General features: G+C 51.8%; 1 protein-coding gene across 1 annotated transcript; it reads right to left on the reverse strand.

The window, feature by feature from the left end:
- Positions 1 to 2,011: 2,011 nt before the first annotated feature.
- Positions 2,012 to 2,947, reverse strand: LOC130143489 (olfactory receptor 14C36-like). Its single transcript, XM_056326170.1, has one exon. It carries the CDS (start codon positions 2,945 to 2,947, stop codon positions 2,012 to 2,014), a length of 936 nt encoding a protein of 311 aa, XP_056182145.1.
- Between the last annotated feature and the right edge of the window lie 10,781 nt (positions 2,948 to 13,728).

The raw sequence follows: 13,728 nt of genomic DNA on the forward strand, positions 1-13,728 counted from the left end.
GGACTGCATAGATTGTTACCTTGGGGGAGAGGTTATGCTTGTGTCTTTACAGATGAAGGTCTGCAATGGATACCAGCTAACTGTGTGCGGCCTGAGATTAGCGTGCTGGATCGTGGGAGCACGGCTGCCACCAGTCAACCCAACAACTGATGTGTGGTCTCCTTAGCACAGCAACTGAACCCATCCCGGTTTGATGTGTCTCTGGTGCAAGGCAGTCAACCCTCCCACACATGCCTGGTTGGTGTGCCCTTCCTCAAAACTGACTTGCAACGTGTGTTAACAGACATTATTGCACAAAAGCCGAATGTACGATTTCATCAAAGACTTTGAGTAATAAAGGATCTTACTGAAAACCTTGGTATTTGGGATAATAGGCTAACTCTGTATAATGGTAACCCACAAGAAATTGATATTGTTGGCACATTGAATGCTGATAGTTGTTTTTATGTAGATGCTAATGTACCGGGAGGCCATGATGGCACCATGGCACCCACATAAATCAATATGTGCTCATGCTGATAAGCATAATGTGTTTAAACACAGTATAGCTTTGGATGAAACATGTAATGGTGTAGTTGAGTCATGGAACTGATGGGAACGTATTGCAGCAGCTCTTCTCTTACCCGGAGCAGCAGCAGGGAAAGCATTAAAAGAGTTAAATCACCTTATTTGTTAGGTAGTTAAGAATGCAAATCAAACCTCTAGTGTTTTGGGATTGTTAGCTGATGATTTGCCACCACATGCGATTTTACAAAACAGAGCAGCTATTGAGTTTTTGTTGTTGACTCAGGACATGGCTGTGAGGATCTTGATGGCGTGTACTGCATGGATTTAGGTGCCACATTGCAGCAACATGTTACCAAAACCTGAGAAACTGTCAGGGGTTTTTTGGCATCAATTCACTCAGTTGGCGGTATTGTTTGTTTGCTATTGCCTAGTTTGTGTCGTATTTGCCAAGGGCCCTGCAGCGCACAGCACACCTGCCGCAAACAGCACACAGCTGTTCAAAAACAAAATAGGGGAATTGTTGGGGTCTGCAGTCGGTCTGCTAATGAGTTAGTTGACTTTGAAGGCTTAGTCGCGTACCTTTAAGACATCTACAAAAATGTCAGGCATGTAAACAGGATGTGAAAAAACCAGAACTTAAAACCGCAGCATACGGGCGCCTACAGCAACAGCAAACAGCAAGCAAGGAGAAGACATAAAGCCTATCAGCATCTGACACATGTACTGTCTAAGATATATAAGCAATATGTTAAAACAATAAATGCCATTTTAGCCATATTGCCTGAACTCACCCACGCATATACAGTGGTTTTGAGTCTGTCTCGACTTGCGTCACCACACCAACTGTGACAAGAGCTATGGGACTTGTGTGTAACAAGTGTCAGTGCGAACAAGGCTGCCTTTATATTGAAAGTGGCTGCCTTTACATTTAAAATAGGAATGGATCTGGGTCTCACTGAGCCCTGGAGTAGGACAGAGGTGACCATGCAACAGATGTTCCTGATGGGGGCTGGGGTGTAAGACAAAGAAGGGAAAGGAGTGGTGTTAGGGACCTCTTGGGGAATCTGGGGCAGCTTGTGTGGTGTGTCCAGGGGATATGGCACAGAGCAGGCCCCTCAGTCCTTCTCCTTAATTGCCTTGGTTCCTTCACCATGACCCCTAGATCTGCACACCTGCTGTGTGCCCTGACCTGCTGTGTGCCCACACCATGCAGACTCACCCAGCTTAAATCTACACTGGTATTTTCCTCTACCAGGCACTTCCCAGATATCAGTACTGGGAAAAAACTCTTTTATTACATAGATGTGACACAGGAGTCTAGCTGCACCATCCCCCAAAGAACACGGATAAAGGCCTCTGGGTCAAACAGGCTAGGTTCCTGCCTTGAGGAAGTGGACTCCATGCAGGCATTGCAAAACAAACAGGATTGTCACAGATTAAATGCTAAATGCACAGGAAGTTCCAGAGATGACCTGCAAATGCCTTGTGAGGAGATACAGGCAGTTCAGTGCTGCTGAGAGACACCTGACTGCATCAGCTTCTTCAGTGCGTCCGTCAGCTCCTGGTTCCTCATGCTGTAGATGAGGGGGTTCACTGCTGGAGGCACCACCAAGTACAGAACTGCCACCACCAGGTCCAGGGATGGGGAGGAGATGGAGGGGGGCTTCAGGTGGGCAAATATGGCAGTGCTGAGAAAGAGGGAGATCACGGCCAGGTGAGGGAGGCACGTGGAAAAGGCTTTGTGCCGTCCCTGCTCAGAGGGGATCCTCAGCACAGCCCTGAAGATCTGCATGTAAGACAGAATAATGAAAATGAAACACCCAAACACTACTATAACACTAGCCACAATAAGCCCCACTTCCCTGAGGTAGGTGTGTGAGCAGGAGAGCTTGAGGATCTGTGGGATTTCACAGAAGACCTGTCCCAGGGCATTGCCGTGGCAGAGCGGCAGTGACAGTGTATTGGCCGTGTGCAGCGCAGCATAGAGAAACCCACTGGCCCAGGCAGCTGCTGCCATGTGGACACAAGCTCTGCTGCCCAGCAGGGTCCCGTAGTGCAGGGGCTGGCAGATGGCCACGTAGCGGTCATAGGCCATGACGGTGAGGAGAGAACACTCTGCTGAAAGGAAAAAGACAATCAGGAAGAGCTGTGCAGCACATCCTGGGTAGGAGATGTCCCTGGTGTCCCAGAGGGAGTTGGCCATGGCTTTGGGGAGAGTGGTGGAGATGGAGCCTAGGTCGAGGAGGGAGAGATTGAGGAGGAAGAAGTACATGGGGGTGTGCAGGTGGTGGTCGCACACTATGGTGGTGATGATGAGGCCACTGGCCATGAGGGCAGCCAGGTAGATGCCCAGGGAGAGCCAGAAGTGCAAGAGCTGCAGCTCCTGCGTGTCTGCCAATGCCAGGAGGAGGAACTGGGTGATGGAGCTGCTGTTGGACATGTGCTGCCTCTGGGCATATGGTCCTGTCACAGGAGAAAAAGACAGTGATAATTTAGGGGAGACTTCTGCAAGCAAAATCAAAGCCATTTCCCACAGACCATCCCCCCGTCACACACAGACATCCCTCTCTTTTCTCGGAGACCTTCCTGCAGCTGTGTGGCTGCAGCCCTGCTTGGTGCTGGCCGTGTGGGTGATGAAGAGCAGGGCATCTGCCCACGGGCTCCTGACCAGCCAGCCCCACTCTGCAGCAGTGGGTGGGGGCAGGGACCAGTCCTGGTGTTTAACTTTGTCCTCTGAAACCAGTGCCAACGCAGAAGGGCTGGTCAGCGTCTGCAGCGCCAGTGCTAAGGAACGGGAAGGGTGAAGGCATTGTAAGAGAGCTTTAGTTTTTTTCACAGCTCCCCCCCATCTCTCCTGTTGAGTATTTTCAGATGTCAGAAAAGCAGAGCATTTTTGCTGCCCTCCGGGGGAACAGAGTGAGGTCTGTGAGGCAAGAGGATTGCCTGTGGGTGAGTGCCCAGTGAGGGGAGGCGGTCTGTCCATCAGGTTCCCAGTTTCTATGGGCTTGCACCTTCCTGAGATGAATGGTGGCCACACTCCCATGTTACCCTGAAATACCACAAGGCACTGCTGAGAACGGACTGACCCACCACAGACCAGTAAAGGTTGTAGACTTTCATCAGAACTCAGCATCCCACCCACAGCAAAGGATACACAGCTCATTTCACCCACCCCAACAGTGTTTTCTCCATCACAGAAACTCTACGCTTCTATGTGGGGCTTTCAGATCACTAATGGGTGCGAGGGGACAGGTTTCCACTCTGGAGGGCAACTCGCTGCTTGGAAGGGAACTTCAAGGAGGTAGCCAAGTGCCCTAACAAGAGCATCAGGTTCAGGGAGAACCAGCCCATTGCCCAGCCCCACATAGGGCATTGCCCACAGCCCCACAGCTGAGAGGAAAGCTGGGACACTTGTTCCCATGGACACACCTGCAGGAGACGACCCACAAGGTCAGAGTGTGACTCTGCAGCTGAAACACCCATTCCCAGAGAGCCTGACAGCAAGAGCTAGAGAATAAAACTAACCCAAAAAGGCAGAGAAAGAAGTAAAATTGCACTGAAGGTCGAGGTAAGAGTGTCCAGGGCGAGCGTGCCAGGCACTGAGGGCAGCGTTGCCCTTGCCCAGCTCTGCTCGCCACCTCCCACACACCAACACTGCCGGGCAGCTGCTCTCAGCCCCTGTGCTCTGCAGAGGGACCGGGGCACGTGGCTGCAGAGCTGCACCGCGGCTCTGCTGGAGCTCTGGCTGCAGAGGGGGTGGCTCACGCCTCGGGACCCCCAGCCCTGAGGGCAGAGGCTTTGCTGGGGGGAGAGCAGGCCAGGGGGATGCCTCAGAGAAAGGGGTCTGCACTGCACATGGTCAGAGAGAGCTTTCTGATTCTCCCTTCAACAACAATTCTGTCTGAAGTTTCCTTTCATTCCCTGATCATATCGCTTCTGCCAGGAGATTTTCCTTGTGGGAGGTATCTCCCTGTGCCAGGTCTTTCCCCGTCAGCGCTCACAGATCCCATCACAACCTCTGTGCTCTGGCCCTACACAAAGCTGCCTGTCTGCAGGGCACTGGCTGGGCGCAGGTTACTTGTTTGCAGGTAGAATAATGGTCAGGTGAGACTGAGCCTGGTGGATCCAGCAAAGGCAAAGCTCCTTTTGTCCGTGGGATAGGAGTCACTGAATGCACATAGGAAGACTCAAATAAAACCCTCTGATATTTCAAAGTTACAATTCAGGAGTCTAGGGGACTTGTCCTTATTAAGAACTCCTTTATCATGTATTCCATCGCATTCCCATAGAGTAAAAAACTAAAAACAGAGACTCAAAAAAGTACTTTACCTTTATACTAACCTTGCTTTGTACTTCTTTTTGAAACCACCAATGGAAAATATTCTGGCAGTGAGCGGAAGCTGTGAGCAGCCCTGAAGCACACAACAGCCTCTTATTAAGAGATAAGCACTTCCTTGTGTGGGGGTCATTCCTTGAACCCACAGTTTTTTGCCACAGCTGCACGGGAGCCCCCAGCAGGCTGAGAGCTGCCCCTGGCAGGCGGCAGAGCCCCTGCCCCAGCACACAGCCCCCTGGGCTGCAGGGACCCTGCTGGCAAGGACAGCCCTGGGCACCCCTGCCTGCACAGCCACCTTCACAGCCCTGCAGCCGGCCCTGGCACAAGGCAGCCCACATGCCCTGGCCCTCCCACGCTGCAGCAGGGAAGCCCTGCTCTGCAGCACACTGGCCTCCTCCACAGCAAAAGGCTCCCACACGGTCCCACAGGCTGGGGGGGCCCCAGCTGCTGCAGACCCGGCTAGGAACTGCAGAGGCATTGCCCTGCAGCCACACACTTACCGGCTCCAGGGCTCTGCAGATTTCTCCAGCAGGGAGCTCTCAGCAGCCCCCCACCAAGGGCTGCTTTTGAGCTCTCCCTGCCTCCCTCCTCTGCCCCTCTGGGCTCCCTCCAGCTGTCCCTGGGGCTGCAGGGGAACCTGCTGGGCAGCAGGATGAGGCAATCCCTCATGGGCCTTGCCTCTCCTGGGGGGACACACTTATTTCCAGCAGTGGCAATTCCCTTACTAGAAAAAGTTTTGTGCCTGAGTATCAACTTTTGTTAACCCATTACTAGAGAGGACACCAGGAAAACTGCAGCAAAGGATCCAAGTACTCCTAAAAGAGCGTGTGTGTATGTGTGTGTCTGGTGGTTCTGCAGGCAGGGGCAGGGAGGATGTCTTCAGTGCTTCAGTAAGCCCTGCAGAGCCCATTTCAGCACTTCATTGCACAGTCCGAGGGCTCAAGACTCAGCTCTCCTTTGCCCAGGCCATGTCTCTGCTCTGAAGCAAAGCCTTTGCACCCACGGGCTCGGGGACACTTGGTACCAGGTTGCCTTATGGCCAGGCAGAGCTGGGCTGGTGCCACAGCTGGGGGGCTTCAGCCCAGATGTGCAGCAGTGCCCTCAGCCAGGGGCCCACGCAGAGGCAGCTGCAGCCCGTCCTGTTGCAGACAGAGCTGTGACCCTGAGGGAACCAAGTGCCAAGGCAGGTGGCAGAGCTCAGCACAGCTGCTCGGCAAGGACAGCAGCCTCCAACAGCCCAGGCATCCACCACGCGGTTTAGACCGGTGAGGCAATTCCAGGGCACCCGAAGGAGTGTTCCCTCCTTCTGCACAGGCCACAGCCTGCCAGTGTATGACCTGGGGCCTGCACTCTGCTGCTCTCCTGCCTCACTGCCCCTGGGAGACGAGACTCCACCATTGCTTTGCTCCTAGTACCAAGGTGGACACGAATGATGCAGGGTTTCAGATCCAGGGGAGCATCACAGCTGTTGGCCCATCTGGCAGCTGTGCTAGAATACTGATGTAAACAACCTACAGACACATAAAGGAGCATTGTCACTGTGCTGCCCTGTGACTGTCAGTAGGTGGTTACTTGACCACTGGCTTGCAGGATCCCACCAAGCCTCTGTCTCGCTGCTCCCCTCCTTCTTCACTCACCTTGATGTCTGTAGGGTTGTTCTCTCACATCATTCTCACTCCTCTCCCTTTCTGCTTTGTCCTTTCTGCCATAGGGTATCACAGAGGTGCCACTGCGATTGCTTATTGGCTCAGGTTTGGGCAGGGGCTGGTCCATTTTGGAGTCAAATGAAAGTCGCTGTTACGGTCATGGAGTCAGCTCTTGATCTCTTCTCACCTCTGCCAGCCCTACAAACACCTCCAAACCACTCCCAAACCCTTGCCATGTAAACCCACAGGATCTCTAAATTCCCCAAGAAGATGTGAGGTTATTGATCCTAAGGCTTCCTCATGCTGCTTAAATAAGACTTTTCCCCTTCCTCTCCCTGATTTAGGTTATTTCAGAGCAGTTACCCTGAAGCACACCTGTGTCACCTGGGCCAAGCTCAGACATGTAACTACAAAAATAATAATGGGTACCAAGTGTCCAAGGTCACACGCAAGCAAAATATTTTGCTGCAGAGCATGCTGGGGTGGTGGGCAGAGGTCACTGTGAAGGTGAAATGAGATGTCCCTAAGGAGAGCAATCCATGCTGTCCTTGGGACCAGAGACATGGAGGGCTGGACTGTGCAGTGCTGCAGGAGAAGGCATTGCTGCCAGTGATGCCTCTGCAGCCCCAGTGGACATGTGGTTCCGGTGAACCTTATACCCAGAAAGGACAAGGTGCTTTTGAATGTGTCCTTGACAATGGACATCCCGTGATGCAGGGACACTTTGAAAATCATTGGTCTATTTCTCTATTGCCTCACCACAGGGGTGAGTTTCCACAGTGCTGGCTAACTGGGGAGGCCCAAGAAGGCTGAATGCTAGTCAAGTGCTGCCCACCTACAAGAAGGGTAGGAGGGAGGATCGGGATAACTACAGGCCTGTCAAACTGATCTTAGTGCCAGGGAAGGTTGTGGAGCAGATCGTCCTGAGCATCATCACACAGGAGCCACAGGAAAACCAGGAGGTCAGGACCAGCCAGTATGGGTTTATGAAAGGCAGGTCCTGCCTGATGAATCTGATCTCCTGCTGGGACAAGGTGACCTGCCGAGTGGATGAGGGAAAGGCTGTGGATGCTGTCTACCTGGACCTTAGGAAAGCCTTTTGGCTCCATCTCCCACTGCATTCTCCTGGAGAAACTGGCTGCTCATGGCTTTGGTGGGTGTTCTCCATGCTGGGTTAAAGCTGGCTGGACAGCCAAGCCCCAAGAGGGGGAGTAAATGGAGTGACATCCAGGTGACGGCCCATAAGGAGTGGTGTTCCCCAGGGCTCAGTGCTGGGGCCAGTCCTGCTTCAGAACTTCATCAATGGTCTGGATTGAGTGCACCCTCAGTGAGTTTGTGTACAACATCAAGTGGGGTAGCAGTGCTGATGTCCTTGAAGGCAGGAAGGCTCTGCAGAGGGATCTGCATGGGTTGGACCATTTGGATGTGTCCAACTGTATGAAGTTCAACCAGGAGAAGTGCCAGTTCTGTACGTGGGTCACAACAGCCCCCCACAACGCTACAGGCTTGGGCCAGAGTAGCTGGAAGGCAGCCTGGTGGGGAAGTACCCTGAGGGTGCAGGTTGGCAGATGGTTGAGCAAGAGCCAGCAGTGTGCCCGGGTGGCCAAGAAGGCCCATATCATCGTGTCTGCTATCAGAAACAGTGTGGCCAGCAGGACCAGGGCAGTGATGGACCCCCTGTACTCGGCACTGCTGAAGCCACACCTTGAACACTGTGTTTCCATTTTGGGCCGCTCACTTCAACAGTAATGTTGAGGTGGTTTAGTATGTCCAGAGAAGGGCAACAAAGGTGGTGAAGGGTCTGGAGCCCTGCACTGTTGAAGAGTGTCTGAAAAGACGGTTTTCTTTTGAAAAGTGGTTTTACTCTGGAGAAGAGGAGACTCAGGAGGGATCTTACTGCTCTCTAGAGTTACCTGAAAGGAGGTTGTAGATGAGTGGGGGTAGGTCTCTTCTGCCACATAACAAGTCACAGAACAAGAGGAAATAGCCTCTAGTTAGAGAGGAGAGCTTTAGATTGGATATGAGGAAAAACATCTTCACTGCAAGGATGGTCAAGCATTGGAACAGGCTGCCCAGGGAGCTGGTGGAATCACCAGCCCTGGAGATGTTTCAGAAATACATAGACACAGTGCTTCGGGACATGGTTCAGTGACGGAATTGGCTGTCCTGAGGTAATGGTTGAATTTGATGGCCTTTAAGGTCTTTTCCAACCTAAATGATTCTCTGTTCTTATGCTTCCGTGATTTATTGCAAGCCTACCTAGACACGTTGCTGAGCAAGCTGGTCTAGGTCACCCGGCTTCAGTTGGAGGGCTGGATACAACGATCTCCAGAGGTCAGTCCAACCTGGAAAAAGAAGCCATAGAGCTATAAGAGCATATATAAAAAATGTCCACACAACTAGGGAAGTTCATGTGAAGAATATTTCTCCATAGAAATGGCCTGTGGGAAATGCATTTGAGAAATCTGAACGAAACAAGGCTGCTTTTCTGTGGCCAGGTCATGGGTTAGAATGAGGGTGACAGAGGGGTGTGTTATGAGGAGGACAGCTGATTCTCAGGAACTCCTCATGCAGGAGGACATGCCTGGCTGTGAAGGGGCCTGTGAGGTCAGTTCTGTCTCTGGAGGTGACAGGCCGGCAACAGGAACATGGCTGGGAAAGTCCTTCTGCCAAGCTACAGCATAGGACCTCTCCAGGAAAAGGGCTGGGGTACAGGCTGTCATGTCCATTTTGCCTGTGGACATGAGAGGACAGCAGCAGGCATGTGGCTTGGTCACGTCTCTGGGAGAAGCTGAAAGGCCAGCAGCAGCCATGTGGTTTAGAAGACCATGTGGAGGTGACTTCACTTTTTTGAGGGGAAAGACCACCAAAAATAGCTTTTGAGTTAGGTTCCCTGCTTGGAGGGCAGTTCCTGAGGTGGTAAAGCTTTCCTGGATAGTGGGAAAAAAGAGGAGAGGGGAAAAGATTTCACAAAGTGTAATGTTGCAAATGGGGAGTGGCTATCGGGAGGAAGAACTGTCACTCTAGGGGTCCTGCTGCGGTGCAAGAGCTCAGCCAGAGGGAGCCTGGATCAGCCCATGGCTTTGTGTTTCAAGGAACAGCCGGTGAGAGTGGAGGTACCTCAGCGAAGGTATGGCAATGTTGGGGTGAGAGCAAGGCAGGGCAGCGAGATGGTGCCTACAGCCTGCAGGGCAACAGGGGCAGGGCTCCAACCATGTAGGACAGCCTGTGGTGAAGAGGGCAGAGGGCACTGTCAAGGCTGGAAGGCACCAGTAGAACCCAGGTCTGTGTCCCCTTGGCTGTGGCAGCTGTCTCTGCCTCTGAGGGCCATGACAAGACATGATGTCCTCACGGCACGGGGGCATCGTTGCCTCCTTGCAGCCCCATGGGGAAGCTGGAAGTTGCTGTGCCATTGCTGTCCTTCACTGGGCATTGGATGCCCACCTTCCATGGTCCCCAGGAAGAGCCCTGAGCCCTCTGTGAGGGACAGCACCCACCTCCCCACAGGCTGCAGGTCACGCCTTGGCCTTTCTGCTTCATCAAGCAAGCCAAGGCTTTGCTCAGCAGCAGAGCTGCCTGCACAGCGCCTTTGCCTTCCTGCACTCACAGCCCCCAAGGACGGGCTCTAACAAGGCCATGGGGAGGCTTTCTCAGGCATGGCCCTCAGTGGGGCCCATTAACGCTTCCAGGGACTGTGGGCTTTGCTCCGGACTTGGTGTTCTTGAGAGGTTTCTTCAGGCTCCTCTGAACACCTGAAGTCCACAGCAGCAAAGACACCCTGGGCTCATGACGAGGGAGAACGCCCTGACGAGCCCTGTCTCTTCCATCAGGGACATCTGGTCTTCAAGGCTTGAACACTTTATAAGTTTCAGAAGTATAGTTAAAGAGGAAGGCAGGTAATGACCACTATGGAGAAGTGATAGAAGACTTTTCTAATGGCAACTGATGCAGCATGCCTCCTGAGGAGTTGTGCCGAGGTTGGAAAAGCAGTCCCTGGAGCTAAACACTGCGTGGACAGCCTGACTTCTCACCTCCCCAGCCCCACTGTTTATCTCCTCAGCCCCATGGCACTTACATCACTTGACATCTGACTTCTCCAACCAGCTCTGCAGGTGAATATAGGAAGTGCTTGGCAGTAAATATTGGCTGCTTTCCTATAGAGAAGAGGGTGTAAACAGGAATAAAAGAGGGATTGCTTATGAGGGTGTGTGTTGGGGGAGTGGGTTAGAAATTAATAAATAAAAATAAATTTCTCAGCTGTCGTATTGTAAGTTCAAGCAAATCCCCATGAGGTCTATTGCGACAACTGAAGAGTTGCCCATAGGGAATATTAGAGACACTGCTGAAAGACAGTCCAATTTTTCCTCTCTGAACCTTAAAGCAGAAGCTACATAGGTAGAATAGGTTGGAGTGATCAAAGAGGAAGAGGAGAAAGGCATCTGGAGATGAACTTTTTAACCAATAGCTGTAAATCAGGAAACCAGGACATCAGCATATTTTCTTCAATTTCATAGAAGGTGTGAACTTCCTGGGACTCATGACAAATATTAGGATGATTCCAAATTTTTTTGTATCTCTAGAATTTCTCCCACTTTGATCTACGTATACGCAACAACTGGTATTCTCTGAGGTTTGCCCTCTGATGCCAGAGTTCACCCAGAGGGAGCCTGGATTGTCCCATGGCTTTGAGTTTCAAGGAACAAGCAGGGATGAGGGGAGAAACTCCAGAAAAGGCAGAGAAAAGTGGATGTGAATGCTGGGTAGGAAAGCAAGGAAGAGTCAACCCCCAGAGTGGAAAGAGGTGCCACATGGACAGTGTAGGGCAACTTGCAGTGGAGATGGCCCAGGGCTGCAGCGAGGCTGAATGGCCCCACAGCGGGATGAGGCCTCTGTCCCCCTGGCAATGGCAGCTGCCTCTCCCACCAAGGCCTGTGACATAGAACTTGATTTGGAGGGTCTTATGTTCTGCCCTCCAAGAGCCTGGGGGTCAGGGCTTGGTCTTTCTGCTTCATAAAAAAATCCAAATGTGTTTTGCAGCATTACAGCCACTGACACAGTACCTTTGCCTGCCTGCAGGTCTGGCCTCTAATTAGCTACTCTAACGAGTCCATGGGGACGCTTTGTCAGCAATGGCCCTCAGCGGGACCCATTAACGTTTGAAGGTATTTTCAGTGTTGCTTCTGACTTACATTCCTTCAGTGGTTGGTTCAGTCTGCTCTCAGTAGCTCAGGTTCATGGCAGGAGCCCCCAAGGCCCTAATGAGGTATTTTCCTTTTTGTCATTTCCTTCAAGTCTTGAAGACCTGTGCAGCTAATTGAATCTGTTCCATTCATGTAGATAAGAGAGAGGATTTCAAAGTGCACTTCAAAATAATTATTTTTCATTTCATAGGTTATATTTTGCTACTTTTTAGGCTAGAGGGGAGGTTCTAGCAGCAATCTCCAAGTGATAATGATGCAGAGGGTCTCCTCATCAGGTCTGGACTGGTAGGAAATGCAGTCCCTTGAGGTCTAACACCAGATGGACAACCTTGCTCTGAATGTCCCCAAGACCACCCTTTTTCTCATTGTCCCCTGGGACTCACATCCCTTCTCCTTACGTCAGACTTCTCCCCTCAATTCTGCAGGTGGGTGCTGCAGCTCCTTTGCACCATCCCCACCTGTTTGCCTTAGAGGACTGGCTGCACACTGGTGAAGAAAATTGTTTTCTATCTGCAAGCACTGTGAAGAATGATCAAGTGTCATCAATAGGAAAACACACTCCACAAGCACATGTCAAGTCCAAGCTGTCTCTGATGAGGTGCCTTTCTGCAAGGGACACTCTTATGAGAAATCTTTTAGGTTGGCAGATACGGAAAGATAGATCTAATCACAAGGAAATATCTGGTTATAGGGGACAGATGGGCTGTGGGAAGACATATACTTTTTCTCCTGGAAGCTGAAACGAGCTGCAGAGGTGAGAGGCACCTGTAGGACCAAAGAAAAAAAGGAGGAGAAACCTGAAGGATAATGGAAAAAGACATTGTCGAGACAGTCTGCTGAAAAGACATCCTCTAGAAGTGGTTATTGTCTCCTAGTCAGGTGCAAATATGTAGAAGATGAGAGAAATTAAGGACAGATGGTATAAAGGATTAGTGGTAGTGACATTCTGGAGGAAAATTGGTATTTCTTAGGAATATCCCTTTGGAAACCTCCTTTTATAGGCAGAGGTCTCCTGTGAGAGAGGATGGATGAGCAGGTGTTACAAACATTTATGAAGAGTCCAGAAAAGCCACTCAAATAACCACAGGCTGCACGGACACCCAGTGGTGAGGGGTGTGCCACCAGTTAGAGTCCCCTTGGCTGACATCGCTGGCACCTGAGCGGGTAACTGTCCAGGTGGATTTCCCAAGGGTAACTCCTGCCTCGCCAACCTGACAGCCTGCAGTTGTGCGTGAGGAGCTCCACAGTGGATGTCATTTCCCTCAGCTTTACAAATGTCTTCCCATGGTCTCCCTCAGCGTTGTTCTACCCAAGCGATGCCATGACACTCTGGGTGCAAACAGAAAGAGATGAGTAAAACACCAGCTGGATGGTCAGGCTGAGAGAGCAGTGGGGAAGGGCTCACACCCCACCTGGAGGCCACTGGGACATACTGGGGCAGTGTGGGCACCACAGGGGACTCTCCTGCTTACAGTTTAAGAGCTGTAAAGATAATCCAGTGGAGGCAACTCTCACAGTGTCTGTCGGTGGCACCAAACTGAGAGGACCATCCCTGTGCCCTAGGGATGCCATGGAGGGGAACCCTGGCAGGTGGGGTGGCCGCCCTGTCAGGAGCTGCACAGATGCAGGAAGGACCAAGGGCAGAGCCTGCACCTCCCTCGGGTGGACTAACACCCTGCAGCTGCAGGGCCTGGGACCTGCCTGGCTGGGCAGTGTCTGTGCAGAAAAGGCCCTGGTGGTGCTGGGGGACAGAAGGCAAAACACAATCCCAGCCCGTGACCTGGTAGCAGAGGCAGCCAGCCGTGCCCTGGAGCGTATGAAGAGGTGCCTTGCCAAGACAGTGAGGGAAATTATTTTTTCCACATTATCATCACTCATAACACCACATGTAGACCGCTGTGTTAATATTTTGGCCTTGACTGGGGAGGGAAGGAGAGAAGAAGTTTCTCAATGGCCCCAGAGAGAACCCACTACAGCAAGGAAGGTGTGTATGACTGGGAGTGAGTTCAGTGAAGAGTCACTGAGAGGCTCAGGGGTG

Source organism: Falco biarmicus, unplaced genomic scaffold, assembly GCF_023638135.1.
Source record: "Falco biarmicus isolate bFalBia1 unplaced genomic scaffold, bFalBia1.pri scaffold_30, whole genome shotgun sequence".
Taxonomy (NCBI): domain Eukaryota; kingdom Metazoa; phylum Chordata; class Aves; order Falconiformes; family Falconidae; genus Falco; species Falco biarmicus.

Coding starts and splice junctions, on each gene's coding strand:
- LOC130143489 (XM_056326170.1), bottom strand. CDS start 2,947: ATGTCCAACAGCAGCTCCATCACCCAGTTCCTCCTCCTGGCATTGGCA.